The sequence below is a fragment of the Quercus suber genome, unplaced genomic scaffold (genome assembly GCF_002906115.3).
Source record: "Quercus suber isolate HL8 unplaced genomic scaffold, Cork oak 2.0 scaffold_322, whole genome shotgun sequence".
Taxonomy (NCBI): Eukaryota; Viridiplantae; Streptophyta; class Magnoliopsida; order Fagales; family Fagaceae; genus Quercus; species Quercus suber.
Window position 1 is genome coordinate 759,138 of NW_027069776.1, and position 22,879 is coordinate 782,016.

Consider the following 22,879-nt stretch of genomic DNA (forward strand, 5'->3'; position numbering starts at 1 on the left):
TTTTTTTCCCAAAAATCTTGACAATAATTCATCTAAAAAGCAAGGAAAAGTGTTACATACACTAGGATAGTGTGGCCCTACAAAGCTTCTCCTAAGAAGATTTTTAAAATTAGGATATTTTCCAGGAGTAAAATCCTTTTTAGTTTCAAAGTCCTTATCTTGTCAATTTCATTGTTAAGATTCTATCTTTTGGATCTATAGTGTATTGTGTAGTGCGTGTACATAGTACATACTTATGTTACTTGGAAGTCTTTACGCTTTTAAAATTATAAAATTTAATTGTATCATGGAATGGATTCATTTTAAATGAAAATAATTATCATTAATTTTTTTTTTCCATTAGCAACTTTAGAAAATTGCTGCAAACCCAAAATTAAACAAATGGATCTCACTCTCAAATAAAACCCCGAAAAAATTTGCTCCTCCACGTTACTAATGCTCCATTTGTTTTTTTTTTTTGGTAAAATATTTTACTAAAAATATTTTCATCATTTTATTGTGTTTGTTTTATTGTAAAATTTGGCCAAACTTAAAAATATTTTCCATTGATTGACTTCCGCCCCCCTCCCCCCCCAATCTAGTGGTCGCTAGTTCGATCGCTGGTCTAGCGGTTGGTGTTGACGGTTTGGTCATTGAAGCTAGTGGCTTGGTCACTGTACCTAAGCCACCGATTTTGGTTGTTTGTGTTTAAAAAATTTTATGTGTCACAAAATATTTGAAAATATTTTACTGAAAATATTTTACCTATAAAATATTTTATAGTGAAACAAACGAATTATAACACACAAATTTTTGAACATGTATAGTCAAGTTTAGTTTAGGTCCTATAAATATATATCTTCATAGGGAAAGAACCAAGATTTTCTCTTTGTTAGGCCAAAGCTTGAATAAAAAAAAAATTTATCACCTTTCAATAACAAGATATATACAATTACACAAAACTGTATTAATATATGAAAAATGTAAAATAATATCTATTCTTTTTTTTTTTTTTTTTTCTTTTTCTTTTTGAGAAACAAACACACACTCAATGGAAAGGGAAAGAGGTTCTAACACAAATGCACACCACAACTCCACTCAAAAGCTATGGTAACTTTTAAGGGAGGGTAGTACAAGTTATACAACACACAACACTCTTAAGTAATGTGGGACAGTTATCCATTCTTTTTTTTTTTAGAAACAAACACACACACACAAGGGAGAGAGAAAAAGGTTTTAACACAAAGGTAACTAATATCTATTCGGTAAGAAAAAAAATATGAAAAATAATTGTTTCCTAATATATTTAAACTCAATAACATATTAAAATGGAACTCAATGTTATTTTAAATCTCAAAAATTATCTAGTTTTGATTATGAGATAAGCTTTATTGCGATTTTAATTTCAATGTACAAAATCTAAGAGTTCATTAAAAAATGCCATTTTCACATTTTGTTGCAGTGCCTAATTTTGACAACATTTATGATTGGAAAAGTCACATATTATAACTAAAAACTAACTAGTGTTTCTGAGTATATTTTTAAGAAAAAAACCCAAACAAAAAAGAAATCAAATCATTTAGACGTAGTCAAACATGACAACATCCAAACCCCAAAGATTTAATTTTTTAAACTTTGGATTCTAACAGGAAAAACTGAAGAGTCAAACACAATTGTTTTTTTTTTTTTTTTTTTTTAAACCAACAATCGTTTGAATATTTTTTAAAAATTAAATAAGTTGATAAAAAAAATAAAAATAAAAATAAAAATAAAAATAAAAACTTAGGAATCTGTTAAGTAAATGGGTGGTTTGTTCTAGGAAGGACCACATACTACAGGAATGAACTAGATATCCATTTTTTTTTTTGGGGGGGGGAAATATTCAATTTGAGAGGGCCAAGTATAAATTTTCCCCAAATTTAAAACCTTAATCTTATGCACATACACAATATTTTTTTTATTAAAAAAATAAAATCCTAGGGGTTCCCATTGTCTAGAAATAGCTTCTTCTTTTTTCTTTGCCTTTTTACAAAAAATTATTGGCATATTGTAAAGTATTAGTTTTATAGTATTGTGATAAACTTCGTAACCTCTTTATGAGTGGAGCGCATGGCAAAGCTAAGACTTGAATTGGAAAATAAAGCAATAAAAATAACAGTATTTTATATCAATTTGGAAAATAAAAAGTCATTAATTTTGAATATTAAGTGATATTTAAATGTAAAAATTCATTAAATGATAGTATATTAATCATTGTTTTATGTTTATCTATTAGGGCAAGACTTAGTGTTGGAATGGAGAAAGTATACCATGTTTCGGTAATGCTAACTCAGCATCTATTTTTGTATTTTCTACATAATAAATGAGTGACACCTGTTTCAAAAAACCACATCAAACTACTCTAATAAATGATTAATTTATCTTCCCGATAGTATAGAAGATTGTGATTAATTTATTGGAGTAGTCTGATATGGTTTTTTGAAATAGGCCACTCATTTATTGGTTAAAAAATACTAAAACAGATACTGAGTTGGTATTACCAAAACATGGTATACTTTCTCGTTGGAATGGCTTGAATTTTAGTGTCGGAGGTTTGATATTACAAGCCAACATTAAATGATGTTGCTATCTTGCATGAATTGTCAAAAAGCAAGAACAACATTCTGACATGAATCCAAAGTTTGCTTTCTTCTTTTGTAGCCGAAATGGATGACTCACTAGCAATATATGCTTACCATCTTCTTTGAATTATTAAAGTTTCATGTGTTGAAACTATAGACATTTCGGCTGAACATCTAGCTATAAATAGATGGTGTTTTCGAGAGAAGGTGCAAGAGAGCTTCTACTAAGATAGAGATAGTAAAGAGCTTATTTTGTGTGCTTACCAAAGATAGGCATAGTTTTCAGAACCGGACCGGACCGGGAGGTCGGACTGTAAAAACTGGAAACCGAGATAAAAACCGGTTTTTTTAAGCCTAAAGAACCGTATTTTTAGTTAATTCCGTGAATCCCTAAAACCAAGATTGGACTACATGAACCGGTGGCAAGAACCGTGCAGTCCAACCCCTTAGCAATTTTTCTTTTTTTAATTTTATAAAAACAACTTAACACAATTTTATTCTACTTAATTAAATTATCCATCTCTTACAAAGAATACAAAAAAAAAATTATAATTAAAATCTTTCAAAGATATTCAACTTTACTTCAAAAATTAATCATAAATTTTAATGTTTTCATGGTTATTATTTTATTTTATTAACTTTATTATTTAATTATTAAATATATGCTTGAAAATCATTAAATTTCCCTCACATATATAGATATATTAGTCAATTTTGCTAGTTTTATAAATTTAATATCTATATTTAGGCTTTAATTAATTATTAAATTAATTATAAAAAAAAAAATTATAATTAAAATCTTTCAAAGATATTCAACTTTACTTCAAAAATTAATCATAAATTTTAATGTTTTCATGGTTATTATTTTATTTTATTAACTTTATTATTTAATTATTAAATATATGCTTGAAAATCATTAAATTTCCCTCACATATATAGATATATTAGTCAATTTTGCTAGTTTTATAAATTTAATATCTATATTTAGGCTTTAATTAATTATTAAATTAATTATAACGTCATCATGGTTCGACCCCGATTCGATCTCGGTTCGACCTCAAAAATCTTGAACCTCTCTCTTTTACGGTTCAATAAATGGTCTGGATTTGAAAACCTTGGAGATAGGAAGCTAGAGTGTCTTGCAAACTTTTGTCTAAATACAATAGAGTGTTCTCTATTTATTTGTGAGAGAACCAAATGTGTATTTGGGGTTTAGATTTGTGAGAGTCTTCAAGCTATTGTTCTTCTCCAAAATTATAATGAAACTTTATTTTGTCACCTCTCGTGTACATAGACATATTGCCGAACCACATAAATTTTGATAGGCCAAGAATGTATTGACCCCTTGTGATAAATTAACCAATTAATTAGCCAAATTAATTAATTAATTCAATTAGCATGCAATAAGCGTGGTAGCATAAACAAATCACCAACTAAGTTAATATGTAGCGAAAAATAAAGTTGACACGGTGATTTGTTTACGAATGGGAAAAATCTCCAAGGCAAAAACCTTACTGGGCGATTTTAAGGTCACCACTCCCGAGAATCTACTATTATCACAACAAGTGGTTACAAGTAAATGAATCCCAATACCTTATAACAACCTACAGTTGAACCCTTACATCAATATACAATTGAACTTGTTCTGTAGTGACAATCTCTCATTTTCAATGCACGGCTCTCAGTACGTGACTAACCAATCAATACACGAATCTAAGTACGTGACTAATCACCAACTTGAGAAGGATGTTAGCTGCAAAGTTCTTCAATTTATCCACACGATGAAGATCACGAAGCTCCTTGGTTACAAAACCCTACAGCGTACAAACACAGCTGCTTCTTCAAGAGAAAGATGAACTAGGGCATATGTCTTCGGTCACAATATACTTATGAATTTTTTTTGCATTAAATTGCATCAGCTGTGACGGCCCTTAAAATAATCCTTATATACGTTTAGGATTGTAAGAAAAGAAAGCCTAAATAAATATACACGGATTTGTGCGAAATCAGATCTGAAAAATTGATTTTCGTAAATCTCGATAGATAGGTTATCTATCTAGCAGTTGTCGAGCATCAGGCTGAAAATTCCTTTTAAACCTCAATAGATGCTATCTGTTAAGCTAACTGTTGAGTTTTAAAATCCAGCACTTTTTCACTTGATTCTTGGACAGATTTGCATAGGTTTAACACTTGGATTTGAACTCTTGTTCCTTGAAGTATTAAACAAATCCTAAATCTACCTAATTACAAGTGAAGTGCGTTTTGTCAAAGGATTAGCCAATTCTAAATGACATATGTTCCTAACATGATTCACATATGTCCTAACAAATTTCTTGTATCATATTTTCTCTTCTCTACTCTTTAACTTTATGTAAACAGATTATTTCACAAATTTTCACAATACTTAAAGTAGTATTTATGTGCTATTCTTTAAGTTCACCTCTCAAAAATTTGTTTTGTGGCTTTTTTCTCATTAGATAGAAGTGTATTTTTTAGTTAAGTAGGCACATAGTATAATTTTAAGAGAAGAACATAAAGAACAATACCTAAAGTACTGTACATAAGATTTGTCCTATCTATTAAGGGGTTTTTCACATGTGTATCATTTTAGTACTTGACTATATACCAAGTGAAACTTATGTCAATTTTGTTATTTTGATTAATATAAACTTTTCAATTTATCAAGTAATTATCTCCTTCCTTTGTATATGTTGGGTTAAGATAGCTTGACCCCGGTTAATTAATTTAATTATCCAAGTCGATTAATTAGGTTCAATTGCATGTAAATCATGGAGGCACCAACAAATCATTAAAAATACTAACTGCAGTAGAAAATAAATTAGACACGGTGAGTTGTTGACAAATAGGGAAAACCTCGAAAGGCAAAAACCCCACCGGGTGATTTTAAGATCACCACTCCCAAGAATCCATTGATTAATAATCAAGTAGTTTCAAGTATAAGAAATCTTAGCAACTACCCTTGGCCTATCTCGAAATACTAATTTACAGTTGAACCTTTGCTCTAATACCCAATTGGACTTAATCTTGTAGTAGCCTTCTTTCCCTTGATGCACAAACCTCCAATTTGTAACTAACCCTTAGCATGAATCCCAAGACATGACTAACTCCACAGCAACCCTTTGATTGTTGTAGTTGATTTGCAACAGCTTCAGAGAAAAACACCAATAAGATCTTTAATGTTGGTGTTAGAGAATTTGCTTGGTTACAAAACCTAAATGCGTACAAGAAATGCAGTAGGAACTCTTTGGTTTGGTGAAATAGAGAAAAATTGGTTACAAAACCCTAGCCACATAAACAAAGTGTTTCTCTCTTTGAAAAAACTTTTAATAGATGGCTTATGATGTCCTTTAAAAACCGATTCAAATGGATCTCAATTTTAGCTTCAAATGAATAAGTTATGGGCTTTTTTGTGTTGCTGATTTTTGTTGTTCCACAAAGCTTGATTTATCGAGATGCTATCGAGACTTCTATCAAGAATAAAATATTGATCTACTGAGTTGCTATCGAGCTGCTATTAGGGAGACAATAAGTTTCAGCTTCTATCGAGAGGTATCGAGGAGGTGTCCAAACTTCTATCGAGGTACATGCTGAAAATGTGATAAAAATGTGTGTTTATTGAACTTTTCTTGAGCAAACTTTCTGTTTTCAATTTTGTCTTCAATTACAACTTTAAGACACATCAAAATAATTTGGCATGATTGGCAATACAAAACACATGAACCTAACAATCTCCTCCTTTGTCAATCCATGACAAAACCTCAGGTACAAAAGTAAACCCAATACAATAATAATTTGAATATAATGAATGAACTCATATTCAAATACACTAACATATCTAAAAACAACTAATCCTGAGATATCATAGCACGAACTAGGATTAACTGTTTTGATTGGCCTCATACTTTTCTTTCCTAAAGGCACTTAACAAAACATGTTATATGCACCATATGGAAAACAATGACAGGTAATAAACAAGTAAATTACGTTTTGTCATAGGATATACCAATTACATAAAAATATGAACCTAATTAGTATAGTATAATGAATTACTATAAAAATAACTTGATTAATATAATTTTTTAAATTTAATATGTAATTAAGTTCTTTTGTTGTTTTTCCTTTCCTTAAAACTCTCATTTTTTTTTTCTATTATTATTTTTATAAGTTATTGTTGGGGCATTATAATTCAACTCCTTACAACTGCTTTGAAAATAGGGCAATGGGGTGTGATGTCAAATGTCATAAAATATTTGAGTGTATTTTCCTCATCACCAATTGGTTTTGAGGTAGTGGCATAAGTTAGGTCTGACAATTGGTATCATAATAGGTCACAAGTTCGGCTCCTTGTTGCACATGTGCAGGTGTTAGGAGTGGGATTATTAGGTAGAGGTCTAATGGGCCAAGTCTAACATCCTACTAGGGACAGAGGTCAAGTTGAGCCAAGTCTTAGTCAACTTATTAGTGCTAGGCTGTCACCCTTTAGGTGAATAAAGTTGTGCCCTTACCATCAGTTATAGTTTTTGGTGCAGTAGCTAAGCCCTTGGTCTTAACAATTATGAACCAAATTAGACATTGATAAAATATGCTGGTGTATAGTTTCAACATGTTATTATTTTCCAAAATGTATTGATGAAGTTTATTATCAGTGTACTGTTGTTGTTGATAGGCCACAAACGTATTGACTCTTTGTGATTAAATTAATTAATTAATTAGCCAAGTTATTAATTAATCAATTTAACATGCAAACGTGTGGTAGTACAAACAAATCACCAATAAACTAATTCTGCTGCGGAAAATAAATAACACAGTGATTTATTTATGAATGGGGAAAACTTGACGGCAAAAACCCTACTGGGTGATTTTCAGGTCACCACTCCTAAAACTCCACTATTATCACAACAAGCAGTTACAAGTAAAGGAATCCTAAGTACCTTACCAACCTACAGTTGAACCTTTACCCCAATACCCAATTGTACTTGTTTTGTAGTGACAGTTCCCCTTTTGATGCATGGCTCCCAAGTACGTGACTAACCAATTGCACGGATCCCAGTATGCGACTTTAATCACCAACTAGAAAGAGTTGTTGGTTACAAAGTTCTTCAGTTCATCCACGATGAAGATCAAGAAGATGTGGATGAAGATCAAGAAGATACTTGGTCACAAAACCCAAAGGTGCACATACACAGCAACTTCTTCAGAAGAGATGAACTAGGGCAAAACTTTATCTCCAGTCACAATTTGCTTGAACAGAGTTTGCTCAATGCTTGTGCAACTTGTGTACCCTTTGACGGCCCTTAAAACAATCCTTTTATATGCCTAGGGTTAGAAGAAAAGAAGGCCCAAAGACACATCCACGAATCCCAAGAAATTAGATCAGAAATTCTGATTTTATAAACCTCGACAGATAGAAGGTGTCGAGAAGGTGTCGAGCAGGTGTCAAGATTTAATGATTGTGCACTTCTTCAGCTTGTTTTTTGGATAGACTTGATGACTTCAACACTTGATCTTGAAACCTTGTTCTTGAAGTATTACAAACACCTAAAACTACCAAATTACAAGTTGAGTGCGTTTTGTCAAAAGAATAGCCAATTACATAAAAGAATGACATATGCTCTTAACAAGTGAAACACATATGTCCTAACAGTTGTTATAGTAGTTGTTTTGAACACTGCCAGTAAAATTTCAATTTTCTAAGTTACTGTTGCAATGAACTCCAGCACTAGATTTAATGAAGAATGAAGAAGTGCACGCCATTATAGGACCTCAATGGTCAGCACAAGCTAAGTTTGTTATAGAACTTGGACGCAAAGCTGAGGTTCCCAAGATTTTCAGACCCGTACCGTTCAATGAACCGTAAGAGGGAAAGGTTCAAAATTTTTAAGGTCGGACCAAGGTCGAACCGTGATGACGTCATAATTAATTTAATAATTAATTAAAATATAAATAAATGTATTGAATTAATAAAAATTGAAAAATTACCTAATGGTTCCAAATATTTGACTATTCAATCCAATAAACTTTTTAATTTTATTTTTATGGAACCCCAATATAAAAGTTAATAGACATTTCCCATAAAATTAATTGGGAAAAAAAAAGTTAATAGACATTCTCCCATGAAATAGTCAAATAGTTCCAAATTAACTAAAATAGTTCCAAATAGTTTCGCTGGTTACTAGTTTCTCCACCGGATTAAAATCAAAGCCCAAGAATATAGGTTGTGGTTGACAGTCAGGTTGAGTAAATGAGAAGGCAAAAACAAGAAATAACGAGAAGAGAGGAAAAAAAAGAAAAAAAAAAAAAAAAGAGAAGAGAGGAAGACAGAGAAGGCAAAAACGCAGAAATAACAAGAGAGAAGAGAAAATGAAGAATACTGAGACAGAGAAAGAACAAGAGCGAGCGATATAGAGAAGAAGAATGAGAAGAAACTATGATGTGATCTCAAGTATCAATGTCTAACAGCATGTTTGAAGCTACAATAATGGAGATCTACTTCTGTAAGCTCGTAGATAAGGTTTTTTTTTTTTTTTTTTTTTTTTTTAAGTTCAGATTCAAACATCTAACAGCATGTTTGAAGCTACAATAATGGAGATCTACTTCTGTAAGCTTGTAGAAATTTTTTTTTTTTTTTTTTGAAGTTCAAATTCAAGGGAACTGTGAGAGGTGGTCCGATCACTGTTCTCAGAACCGTGCGGTCCGACTGCGGTTCGCACGATTCCCTACTTTTTGTATATAGAGCGGTTCTTGAAGCTTAAAAAACCGTTAAAATGAACAGTTCAAGGTTTTCCCGGTCGGACCATACGGTCCGGTCCGGGTTTCAAAACCTTGCAGGTCCCATCATTTCCTTTTCAGCCACAAGTCCTTCTCTTTCTCCATCCCAAAACCAACTCTTCATACGAACAACTCAAGATGACAGCGTACAAGTTAAAGCCATAGCAAACATTGTTGATACTTTTGGTTGGCGGGAAATTGTCCTTATTTATGAAGACACAGATTATGGCAATGGTTTAATTCCATATTTGTTGGATGCTTTTAAAAGAGATTGACACTAGGGTGCCTTACAGAAGTGTCATTTATCCAGCGTCTAATAATACCGAAATCATCAAAGAGCTTAACAAGTTAAAGGCAAATCATGCAAGAATATTTCTTGTGCACATGACTGCTTCACTTGGCTCAAAGCTCTTTCTACTTGCAAAAGAAGCAGATATGATGAGCGAAGGGTATGCATGGATCTTCACAACATGTTTATCATCTTTGCTAGATTTTATGGGCTCAAAGGTTATGGACTCAATGCAAGGGGTATTGGGAATAAGGCCATACATACCGCCGTCTATGTTAAAATGTAATTCGCAATTGACATGTGGCTCCCTATGTGTCAAAGTAAGAAGTAACTGAAATCTAAGTGTCAACAAATGAAGAATCCAGCACCAAGCTAGCATGCAAGTAGACACCTCATGGACAAGTGTCAATTAAAGAGAAATGAAGCAAAATTCTGTAAAGTTCTTGAAGCTTGTAGTCATCCTAAACTCCTAACGCATCTATATATAGATGTGAGTTGTAAATGAAGTAGTAATATCCGAAAAAAAAGAAACAATATTGTAATGAAAGTTATGCAGCAACACTCTGTTTTCTTTTCATATCTAGCATTATAGTAACATATCTACAAAAGTATAAACACTAAATTCTACTCCTAGCCATATTGTTCTAAACTTGCACCCAACAAATTTGGTATCAGAGCAAGGTTGCCAGCCCCTTTTGTCCTAGAACTATAAACCAGACAACCATAAACCATGGCAGCAAGTACAAGTACAGCCACCTTCAACTATGCCCAAAACATTGTTCCCATCTTCACCGGTGAGAGCTATGATTTTTGGAGCACACAAATGAAGACACTCTTCATCTCACAAGATTTGTGGGATTTAATTGAAGAAGGCTATGAACAGCCAGAAGATTTGTCAACTTTGGCAGCAGAGCAACTAAAGGAGTACAAGCAAAGAGATGCAAGGGCTCTACTCTTCATCCAGCAAGGGGTAAGCAAAACTATTTTCCCTAGAATTTCTGGTGCAACTAAATCTAAAGAAGCATGGGAAATTTTGAAAAAGCAATTTAGTGGCTATGATAAAGTAATTTCTATTAAACTACAGAATCTTTGGAGAGAATTTGATAACTTGCAAATGAGAGAAAATGAAACTGTGCAAGAATTTTTCTCTAAAGTTTCAGCAATAATAAATCAAATTAGAGGCTATGGAGATAATATAAATGATCAAAAATTGTAGAGAAAATACTAAGAAGTTTGTCAATAAAATTTGAACATGTGGTTGCTGCAATTGAAGAAGCTAAAGATTTATCAAAGCTTACACTAGATGAACTTTGTGGATCTCTTGAAGCACATGAAAAAAGGATGGGTAGATTTTCTACTCAATCTTTTGAACAAGCATTTCAATCTAAAGTGAAAAGTACAGACAACAAAAACACAAAAAATGAACAAGAAAATAAAGCCAGCAGTTCCTCCCAACAAAGGAATCAAACTGGAGTAGGACGAGGAAAACAGAATTTCAGAGGTCGAGGCAGAGGAAAAAGAAGTTTTTCAAGCCAAAGAAATTTTTCTAGTAACTCTGACTCTCAATGCATAATCTGTAAAAAATCTGGACATGAGTCCAAAAATTGTTATTTTCGATGCACTAATGTAAAATCCCAAATCACTCTCAAAGAGACTGCTGGTATAAAGATGATAAAAGTGCTAAAGAAGATCATGATGCCAACTTCACTAAGGAAGTTGAAAATGCACAAGTGTTTTTCTCATGTATGTCTGTACAACAAGAACCAAGAAGTACATGGTATCTGGATAGTGCTTGCAGTAATCATATGACAGGAAGCAAAGAATTTTTCGTTAGTCTTGATGAAGGCTACACATCCAAAGTGAAGCTTGGAGATGGAAAATTTCATGACATCAAAGGAAAAGGTGTAGTAGTTGTTGAATCAAAAGGAGGTAACTCTAAACTTATCTATGATGTGCATTTTGTTCCTGGTTTAGCTGCAAATCTTTTAAGTCTTGGACAACTATTAAGGAAAGGCTACAAAATAAATTTTGATGATGATGAAGGGACAATCATAGATAAGAAGAATAATTTTATAGTGGCAAAAGTAAAAATGAATTCTAAAAATGTTTTTCCTCTCACTATGCCACTAGCTGAGAATTTTGCCTTCAAGACTGAAAAAATAGATGAAGCATATTTGTGGCATTTAAGATATGGACATTTAAATTATAATGGCCTCAAATTGCTAAAGGATAAAAATATGGTTCTAGGATTGCCTCCTATTGCTAAGCTAAATCAAGTTTGTAAAGGCTGTATTTATGGAAAAATGCATAGGCTCCCATTTCCAAAAACTGCATGGAGAGCCCGAGCACCACTTAAATTGGTGCATGCTGATATTTGTGGACCAACAAGAACCCCATCACTCAATGATAATAGATACTTTCTCTTATTTGTTGATGACTATACTAGAATGATGTGGGTATATTTTCTTAAACAAAAATCAGAGGCTTTTAATGTTTTTCTTCAGTTTAAAGCTTTTGCAGAGAAACAAAGTGGCAGAAAAATGAAGACTCTCAAAACAGATCGTGGTGGAGAATTTATTTATGGACCCTTCCAAAAATATTGCAAAGAGCAAGGCATTCAAAGACAACTCACAGTCCGTCATACTCCACAACAAAATGGCGTGGCAAAACGAAAAAATCATACAATTGTGGAAATGGCACAAAGCATGTTAAAATGGAAAGGGCTATCAAATAATTTTTGGGCTGAAGCAGTTAACACTGCTGTTTATATTTTAAACAGGTCTCCTACAAAGGCCATTCTGAACAAGACTCCTTATCAAGCTTGGCATGGACAGAAACCTCAAGTCCATCGACTAAAAGTGTTTGGGTGTGTTGCTTATGCTCATATTCCAAAACAAGAAAGAGAAAAGTTCGATGAAAAAGGAGAAAAGAACATCTTTGTCGGCTACAGCAATGAATCAAAAGGCTACCGGCTTTACAATCCCAAAACAAACAAGATGGTGATTTCTCGTGATGTTATTTTTGATGAATTTGCAACATGGAATTGGGAAAGCGATTCCAATCAAGGGCCTAAGATGTTAGAGATTATTGAACCAGTGACAAATCAAGAAGGTTCAAGTTCTTAATCAACTCCAAGTGCAAGTCCAAGCCACAGCCCATCAGCAAGAGCAAGTCCTTCAATTGGAACATCTTCAGAGTTTGAAACTCCACCAGGAAGAGTATGGTCTCTTAAAGAAATTTATGAATCCTGTGATGTAGCATTTTTTGCATGTGAGCCTCAAAATTTTGAAGAAGCAGCTAAAGAAGAAGTCTGGATAAAAGCAATGAATGATGAAATTGCAACCATTGAAAAGAACAACACATGGGAACTTGTTGATCATCCTGAAGACAAAGAAGTAATCGGGCTAAAATGGGTCTATAAGACCAAGTACAAAGAAGATGGTTCAATTCAGAAGCACAAGGCGCGATTGGTGGCAAAAGGTTACTCACAACAACCGGGTGTGGATTTCAATGAAACTTTTGCACCAGTTGCTCGCATGAAAACTATCAGAACTGTCCTGGCCATAGCAGCCCAAATGGAGCTACAAGTTTTCCAGCTTGATGTAAAAGCAGCATTCTTAAATGGAGAACTTGAAGAAGAGGTATATGTGGAACAACCTCTAGGCTATGTGCAAAAAGGAAAAGAAGATAAGGTCTATCATCTCAAAAAAGCCTTATATGGACTAAAACAAGCGCCGCGAGCATGGAATAGCAAAATTGACTCATATTTTCAGCAAAATGGATTCCAAAGAAGTCCAAGTGAACCATCACTATATGTCAAGAAAAAAGGTATAAAAGATTTTCTTTTAGTTTGTTTATATGTTGATGATCTTATTTATGCAAGTACACACCCAGAGATGGTTGCAAAATTTAAAGGAACAATGATGAAAGAATATGAAATGACAGACTTAGGTCCCATGAAATATTTTCTAGGGATCCAAGTACGTCAATGCAAAGGAGAAATATTTATTTCTCAAGAAAAATATCTTGAAGATCTACTTAAAAGGTTCCAAATGAACAATTGCAAACTAGTGTCCACCCCAATGGCATTCAATGAGAAATTGCACTTAGATGATGGCGCATAAAAAGTTGATGCAAGAAACTATCGAAGTTTGGTTGGAAGCTTAATTTATTTAACAAACACAAGGCCAGATATTGTGCAACCAGTCAGCCTTATTTCCAGATTCATGAATGAACCAAGCAAAATCCACCTCACAGCAGCAAAAAGAATTCTACGCTACCTAAAAGGTACAAAGAAACTTGGCATCAAATATGTGAAAGAAAAAGACAACAAGCTAGTGGGATATACAGATAGCGACTGGGCAGGTTCAATTGATGACCGCAAGAGCACTTTTGGTTACTTATTCTGCCTAGGTACAAAACCAATTTCTTGGTCCTCAAAGAAGCAGAAAACTGTTGCATTATCATCAGCCGAAGCCAAATACATAGCAGCAACAGATGCAACATGTGAATCTGTATGGCTAAGAAGAATTCTTTCAGACATGCAACAGAGTGAAGAGATGCCAACCATCATCTACTGTGACAACATGTCAGCCATTGCTATGACCAAAAATCCGGTGTTTCACAGTAGAACAAAGCACATTGAACTCCGCCATCACTTCATCAGAAAATTGGTGCAAGAAGAAGAAATACAGCTCAACTTTGTCAACACAAATAAGCAACTAGCAGATGTTTTTACAAAAGTTGGTACTTCCGAAAAACTAGAAGAGTTCAAGAAAACTGTGGGAATTACAAATTAAGAGGGGGTGTTAAAATGTAATTTGCAATTGACATGTGGCTCCCTATGTGTCAAAGTAAGAAGTAACTGAAATCTAAGTGTCAACAAATGAAGAATCCAGCACCAAGCTAGCATGCAAGTAGACACCTCATGGACAAGTGTCAATTAAAGAGAAATGAAGCAAAACTCTGTAGAGTTCTTGAAGCTTGTAGTCATCCTAAACTCCTAACACATCTATATATAGATGTGAGTTGTAAATGAAGTAGTAATATCCGAAAAAAAAAAAAAAAACAATATTGTAATGAAAGTTATGCAGCAACACTCTGTTTTCTTTTCATATCTAGCATTATAGTAACATATCTACAAAAGTATAAATTCTACTCCTAGCCATATTGTTCTAAACTTGCACCCAACAGTCTAAACATCTTAAAGATTTTTGTTTAAACTTCTTTGGATTATGGGCATATGATACAGTTTGGGCATTGGCTATTGCAGTGGAGAAGGATGGCTGCATAGTGCATTCTAGCTTCTTGAAGCAAAATGCTAGCAACAATAATGTCGATCTTACAGCTCTAGGAATTTTTGAAATGGGTACAAGGCTTCGAAACACAATGTGATAGGAAGAACGGAGAGGATTATTGGACATTGGACCCGAGAGACAAATTTAACTTCAAATGAGAATCTCCCAAAAAAGCAAATTTCCAAGGACAAACTAAAACAACCTATTTGGCCAGGATATGCATCAGAGCAGCCGACAAAGTTAAGGATTGGGGTTCCAGTGAAAGAAGGTTTTTAAGATTTCGTGAAAGTGGTATGGGATCCTCTTATCATATCTGGGTTCTCCATTGATGTGTTTAAGGATGTGCTTTGCGCATAAAATGAGGCATAGTAACTATGTAGCACGGGTGTGTTTCCAAACTTGGGTGCGGGTGCAGGACTCAGCAATTTTTTAAAAAGTAGGGTATGGGTGTGGTGGGGTGCGGCGATTAAAAAATTATTAAAAATATTTTTATTTATATTTTTTATATATTTTTACTATTAAAAAATTCTTAAAAAACATATTACCATGCTTTATTCACAAAACAAAGAAAGAAGAAACCAAGAAACACATTACTATGCCTTAGAGGTGGGAATTTCGGCTGTTCTGACTAGATTCAAGGCCGATTTCGGCCGTTTTGGTCCGTTTCGGCTGTTTCAGTCGCCAGCCAATACAACCCGATATGGCTGATATGGCCTGATTCTGGCCAAATCAGCCTAGTTAGGCGTGAATCGAAGCCGAGTTCGTGCGAATCAAGCCGAGTCGGTGTGAATCCGAGGAAAAAGAAAAGAAAGAAAGAAAAAAAAAAAAAAGCTCAAACATGGCACCGACACGCAGGTAGCCATGTCGGACACTGCACCCTGCATCGGGCCACGTCGGACTCCGGTGTGGCACCCTCCTAGCCGCATCCGTGCATCCTAGCAGAGTAAAGGGACATACGATCAACTTCTTGGGGAAATTAATGCTCTGGTGGGTATTTTTTTTTTGGCTATTGACTATATGAATAAAAAATTGCTATCCTACTAACTGTTATTTTATTTTTCTATTTTAAACTTTTTTTTTTTAATTTTATGAAGAAAAAATAAATAAAAACGTATAGTAAGCTATATGATAGGTGAAGTATAAAGCAGAACACTTAAAGTCGGATAGTTGGTTTTTATTCATTTTAAGTGTGTGTTAATTAATTATTTCATTTAACATTTTTCAAAGTCGATAATGGATAACTCTCTCTTTCTCTAAATGCAGAACTACGATGCAGTTGTTGGAGACACAACAATTGTAGCTAGGCACTCATTGTATGTTGATTTCACTTTACCTTATACAGAATCGGGTTTGTCGATGGTGGTTTTGATGAAAGATGATGAGAGCAAAAGCTCGTGGATTTTTTTAAAGCCACTAAGCATTAATCTATGGTTAACAACTAGTGTAGCATTCATCTTTACAGGTTTGGTAATATGGACTCTTGAATACTGAGTAAACAATGATTTTAGAGGCCCTCTAGAGCAACAACTTGGCTTGATTTTCTAGTTCTCCTTCTCAACACTTGCCCTTGCTCATAGTAATTCTCTCTCTCTCTCTCTCTCTCTCTCTCTCTCTCTCTCTCTCTCTCATATATATTTAAATACATGAATATTCTTTATCCATGTGTATATTAATAATAATTTAATGATAATAGGGGAGAGAGTGATAAATAATTGGTCAAGATTTGTGTTGATCATATGGATTTTCGTGGTACTCATCTTGACTCAAAGTTATATAGCAAACTTAACCTCAATTTTAACGGTACAAAGATTGCAACCTACATTTGTTGATGTAAAAGAGATTATAAAGAAGGGTTATAATGTTGGATATCTAAAGGATTCCTTTGCTAAGGAGCTCCTAATAGATCAGCTAAGTTTTAATGAGTCCAACTTAAAGGCGTATGAGACCCTAGAGGAGTATCATGAAGCACTATCAAAGGATAACTACAATGATGGGTTTGCAGCTATTTTTGACGAAATCTCCTATATCAAGCTCTTCCTTGCAAGTATAGAGAATATAAGAAGAAAAAGTAATCTAATAGTAGATTTGTCAAAATTTACATTCAATAAAAAGATATTAAATGAAGTTGTAATCTTAGACAATAACTAAGTTTGTATTCAAACTTTGTACTTATAGTAAACTAATAACGGAGGCTAGTGGAATCTAAGAATTAAGTTGGGTTTAAGGATCAATTTGATTAATTTTGAAATGTCTTGAGCCTAACGGACAATCAACCCAAATTTCCGAGTAGGTTAATAAAATTTGCCTTTTTTTTTTTAATCAATTTAGTTACCAAATGAATGTTAAAAGTTAAAACTTCAATGCATTTAATGTGAGATGGGTAAGTATTACTATAACTTAACATGTTATCATTTTTTCGATTAAAACTCTCTATCACAAAGTTACGTCTTAAAACTGTACTGTCTACAATAATTCCAAACAATAATAAGGGGTCTTGATGTCGCGGAAGCCTGAAGAGAAACACACACGATGCTCTCTTGATGGAACAGAAACTAAACTGTTAGTTTCTGGTAGTAAACCTCGAATCCACGAGGGGTTTCCCTGAATCCACAAGGAGATAAAACTGGAGTCCACCAGAAGAAAATTTGACAAAAGTCTGTGTTTATTGATAATAGTCTAATTTGCCTCTGACGGCTACAAAACATATAAATACTAAGAAAAAAACATTTAAAACCCTAATTCGCGCTAATTAAGCGATTAGGGGACAAAATTACCGAATTTTACCAAAAATGGCAAAATTGAGTTAACTGCAGAATCATAAACTACTGACCTTAAGGGTCGTCCCAAAACAGACGGGACCTTATTCTGACTTTTAAACTAAAAGTTATTAAGGAAAAACAAATATTACTATAAATAGCAAAAACACTGTTATCGGGGCCTTAATGAAGGAATTCGCCTAAATTTTGGCGACGTTCATGGCGTCATGAATCTGGATCAGAACGTCGTTTCCCTTTAACCTGCCAAATTTCATGCAATTCTGACACTGTTACCCCGATGCCCCCCTACTAGCACCCCCCTTTGATCTTGCGTTGTGACTTCCTGCGCCCCTGCTGTTCAAGGAAGGCATGTGCTGTCTGTTCTACATCAGGTCTAGCTTGCTTCGGCTCAGAGGATATTTGATTTATTTATTTATTTTTGTTTTTGGAGAGAGAGGAAATTTGATGTTGAGGTAATGATGCAAATGATCAATTAAATGGATAGGGGACCTTGACAAAGAAATCAGCTACCGGCCTACCGCCACGCAATATTTCAATGAAAAATTCGTATTCTTTCTCACATGGCAGTATGGCACCTCACTTGTCGGGCCAACTGTGCATAATTAATAGTCTTTTTGATAAACTACATAATAGAGACTTGTCTAAAAAAAAATAATAGAGACTTGTCTTGTGTGATGAATAGAGTCCTCCCCTCACAGCTGGTGGATCCCACTACTTCCTCGTAATTTGGGGCTCTCATCTCTCAAAGCCAAAAGCCAAGTTAGTCAACTTTCAGCTCCCCAGAAACTTGTCGAAAGCCTTCTTGTCTTTTAATAAGAAAGCATTTTCAAACAATTAATAGTAAGTACTAATTAACGTGGTCCCTCTTGGAACTAACTTGCAAAGCTTAGCTTGCTTGACAATGGCAAACCAAAAGCACCTCCTCACTTTCTTACGCTCTCTCTTGCTCAGTCTTAGCCTCTGGGGTCATGAGCCTTTGTTGATGGCCGCAAAGGAGTTGATACCAGTAGGTGTAGTTCTTGATTTGAAGTCTCCAGTGGGAAGAGTGGCAGAGAGCTACATGTCCATGGCACTCCATGACTTTTATGCTGTGAATTATGACTATCACACCAGACTTGCTCTCTTCACAAAGGATTCTGGGGATGGTGTCATTACTGCGGCATCTACAGGTATGTTATAAAATGCCACCAGATATGCTTTTTTTTTTTACCCAAAAATTCTTGAAGCATTGTCAGTTGAATTTATAAATTTTTACTTATTTCAACCTATTTTTACTGATTATTATTTGAACCCATTACTAATGTAATTTTTAATTTACCGATAACAAGTCACTACCTCAGAATTTGTTAGATTTTTAGTCTGCCTAGACTTATTGACAATCTTAACAATAATCCATTCACAAAGTAAAAAAAAGTCTTACATTTTACATTGAGTTCTAGAATAGTGAGTGCGACCTACAAGGCTGAAAGTCACCATAATAAGAATATTTTTATTATTAGGGTCTTGTCAAGGGAGAGTCCTCTTTCACACTAAGCTTATGAAAATAAAAATCTATGGTCCTACACTTATCAGTCACAACCAACATTTCTTCTGTTTAGCAAAAAAAAAAAAAAAAACCAGCATTTCTTCTATTTTTTCGGTCTTCATATAAAGTAACCAAAGTTTAAATGAAAAAAAATAAATTCAAATAATATATATATATATATAGTTTAAGTAATTTGTACTGAACACACCACAATATTTCTTAATTGATAAAAATGTTGGTAGGTCTTGATAAAATTATATATTTCCTATGTTTTTAAATTTTGTATTTTATTTTTTTAATATAAATTTTGGATTCACATATATTTGCTTCCTCTTTAGCCATTTGAAAATGTATATAGGATGAATTTTTTTTTTTTTTTTTTTGGAGACTGTTTGCCAGGAATACTAGAAACAAATTCCAACCACACATTACATTTTTTTCAAAAATATCTCACCTTATATAATAATTGAATTAAAATACATCATGTTTTCATGAAGGGGAAAAAAATTATAACACTTTCAAATAATAAATATAGAAAGATTAAATTAGAATTTTTTTTCTTTGGGTGTGCCCGTCTAGGATGTACTTATAAACTAGCTTATTGTTTTTTTTTTTTTTTTTTAATTTTTTTTTTTATCTTTTTTTTTTTTATACTATTTACGGGTTTCACAAGAGTGACATGCTTATGTTATTTAAATTTTAATTATTTTTCTACTATTTGCAAGTCTTATGTCAGTCACCTACTTATTTTATTTAATTTTTATCTTTTATCTACAGTAATTTAAACAAAAAAAATTTCAACAAAAATGTAGATAAGTTGTTCCCAAACTTTATTAGAAGATAACTACATCATTTTAAGAAGGGTTAAGAGTAACCCTTATAAGTCTCATCTACTATTTTCTTTTTTCACATAACAAAAAAGCAAAAAAAAAAAAAAAAAAAAAAAAATACAAAACAAAACAAAATGTCAAATATTTCTGCACATCACGTAGTGCACATAAAGGCTTCAAAAGCTTATTTTACAAGTAAGAAAATATTCCTAAACAAATCCTAACTGATATGTAATATAGACTTTAATTTAACTAGGAAAAAGTCCTAAAATGAAGGGGAAAAAAATGATAAATCCTAAAATAAGAAAAATTACATAAAAATATAAAAATTTAACAAATGGAAAAAATAGACCAGACATTCTATTTTACATCACCTTGAATTTGAAGAAAGACTTTTGTTGTCATTGTGTATAACCACATCATCGGTTACTTCAATGGAATTCCTTGAGTGGAATTAGAACCTTTGTGACTTTCTTCTTTAAAGGCATGTGAAGAGAAATCTTTCTGGTCAAAATGTTTTGCCATTTTAACTAATTTGTACCACAAGAGTTGGTGGGATTGTCGTCACTCAAAATAGGCCAATGTGAGTAAATGAACTTAAACAAATAAACCATGAGTGAGGCCAAGGAAACAATTCCTGCAATGATGAAGAGGCCCCAAAACTGTCCACACCAAGACTAGGACTATGTGAAGGGATTGTAATACTTTGATCTTCACATGTAGTTTGACTTGAAAAGTACTTCTGTTCAATGGCTCCAATTTTCTCTTTGTCTTGAGTGACATTTAAGATTGCCCTCGAAAAGTAAGGTACTAATGGAGATCCTTGTCGGAAGGCCTGAAGAACATGTAACAAAATTATAGCATTTTATAGGGGTTGGGGGGGGGGGGGGATGGAATAATAGGCTTTGATCAATAAAATCCAATACAAAATCCTTGAAATTAAAAGATAATGATTTTCTTTTTGAGAGAGAGAAACTTACAAAGCCAAATCCATCAGTTTTGTAGGTGGGTCCAACCACAGTATATCTAGAGCAAAACTTAGCAAGGAAGAGCTTGATATAAGGGATTTCATCAAAAATAGCTGCAACCCCACCATTGTGAGTTCCTTTTGACAATGCTTCATGATACTCCTCAAGGGTCACATATGGCTTCAACTTTGACTCAGGGAAATCTAATTGTTTTATTAGAAGCCCTTGACAAAGGAATCCTTTTGATAACCAACAAAATAGCCATTATTTTTAATCTCTTTTATGTCAATAAATGTAGGCTGCAATCTCTGTACTGTTAAGATCGAGGTTAGGCTTGCAGTATAACTTTGAGTTAGGATGAGTACCACGAAAATCCATATAATAAGCACAAATCTTGACCAATTATTTAGCACGTTTTCCTCTGCAAGCACATGAATTATTATTACTATACACATGCATAAAGAATATTCATGTTTTGAATTGAATTGAAGTAGAAAGAGATAATAAAATTTTGGGAAATATACACAAATCTTATATGGTTTTCTTGTAAAACACATAATCCGCTTGAGGCTTTGAGTGTAACACTTAACCCCTCATGGTATTATTTTGTGTGTAAAGTAATACTTAACCCTAAAAGTTATTGGATGTAACAATAAACCCCTTAAGGTTTTTGAGTGTTACTCAAAACCCCCTTTGGTATTGTTTTACGTGAAAATGAATCTCTAAATATGGACATGTGTCATCATATGAGCAACTCACCATTTATTTTTATGGATGTTTAATGATTTACGCATAAAACAATACCACAAGGAAATAAGTGTTGCATTCGAAATTTCAGGAGGCTTATGTGTTGCAAAGAAATCATAGGGGGCTTTGTATAGTTTTTCCTAAACTCTTTCTAGAGGATTGAAGAAAATTTACTATGAGCAAAGGCAAGTGTTGAGAAGGAGAACCAAAAATCAACCCAAGATGTTGCTTTGGAGGGCCTCTAAAGTCAGGGTTAACACGGTGTTCAAGAACCCATATTACCAAACCTATAAAGATGAAAGCTACACCAGTTGTTAACCAAAGGGTCAAGCTTAGTGGCTTTAAGAAAATCCACAAATTTTTGCTCACATCAACTTTCACCAAAACCACCATCGATACACCCGATTCTGTATAAGGCAATGTGAAGTCAACATATAAGGAGCGATTTGACACAATTGTTGTGTCTCCAACAACTGCGTCGTACTTCTGCATTGAGAGAGAGAGAGAGAGAGAATTATCAATTTATCGACTTTGAAAAAAGTAAAATGAGGTAATTAATTAACAACCACTAAAAGTGAATAAAATTCTTATGTTCTACTTGAGTTCTACATTTTATGCTCCACCAGTCACAAGCCATCACATGTTTCCTTTTCTTCCTTATAAAGTAATAAAAATTTAAAATGAAAAAAAAAATGATATATGACATACTCTAACTGGTGGAGTATAAAGTAAGATACTTAATGTGGAATAAAAGAATTTTTATTCGAACAAAAAAACCAAATTTATGAATTATTGCTGTAGGTATAGCATAAACTGGAATAGTCATATAATGTAACAAAAATTTTATCGCCTAGAGTCATTAGCAAGAAGAAGAAAAAGAAAAGAAAAAGAAAAAAAGAAAAAAGAAAAAACCCCTGAATTTTAATTTGGTAAAGAAGTTCATCATATGATCCATTACTCTGCCTATGTTTATTCATGTAGGGAATAAACTCATGAGGAAGGGGAAAGGGTAATGCATCTTGTACAGCATGGAACACATCAATGGCGAACCTGATAA

The 22,879-nt window shown here is 33.4% G+C and overlaps 1 protein-coding gene and 1 pseudogene across 1 annotated transcript in view; one reads left to right on the forward strand and one right to left on the reverse strand.

Moving 5' to 3' along the window:
- The window catches only part of LOC111985461 (glutamate receptor 2.8-like), a 95,520-nt pseudogene extending 78,397 nt beyond the window's left edge, over positions 1 to 17,123 (forward strand).
- Positions 17,124 to 20,239: 3,116 nt separating this feature from the next.
- LOC111985481 (glutamate receptor 2.8) overlaps positions 20,240 to 22,879 on the reverse strand; it is a 5,741-nt gene continuing 3,101 nt past the window's right edge. Inside the window, 3 exon segments of the mRNA XM_024017125.2 lie at positions 20,240 to 20,652; positions 20,655 to 20,765; positions 20,768 to 20,942. Coding sequence (XP_023872893.2) covers positions 20,534 to 20,652; positions 20,655 to 20,765; positions 20,768 to 20,942 — 405 coding nt within the window. The 3' untranslated portion in view covers positions 20,240 to 20,533.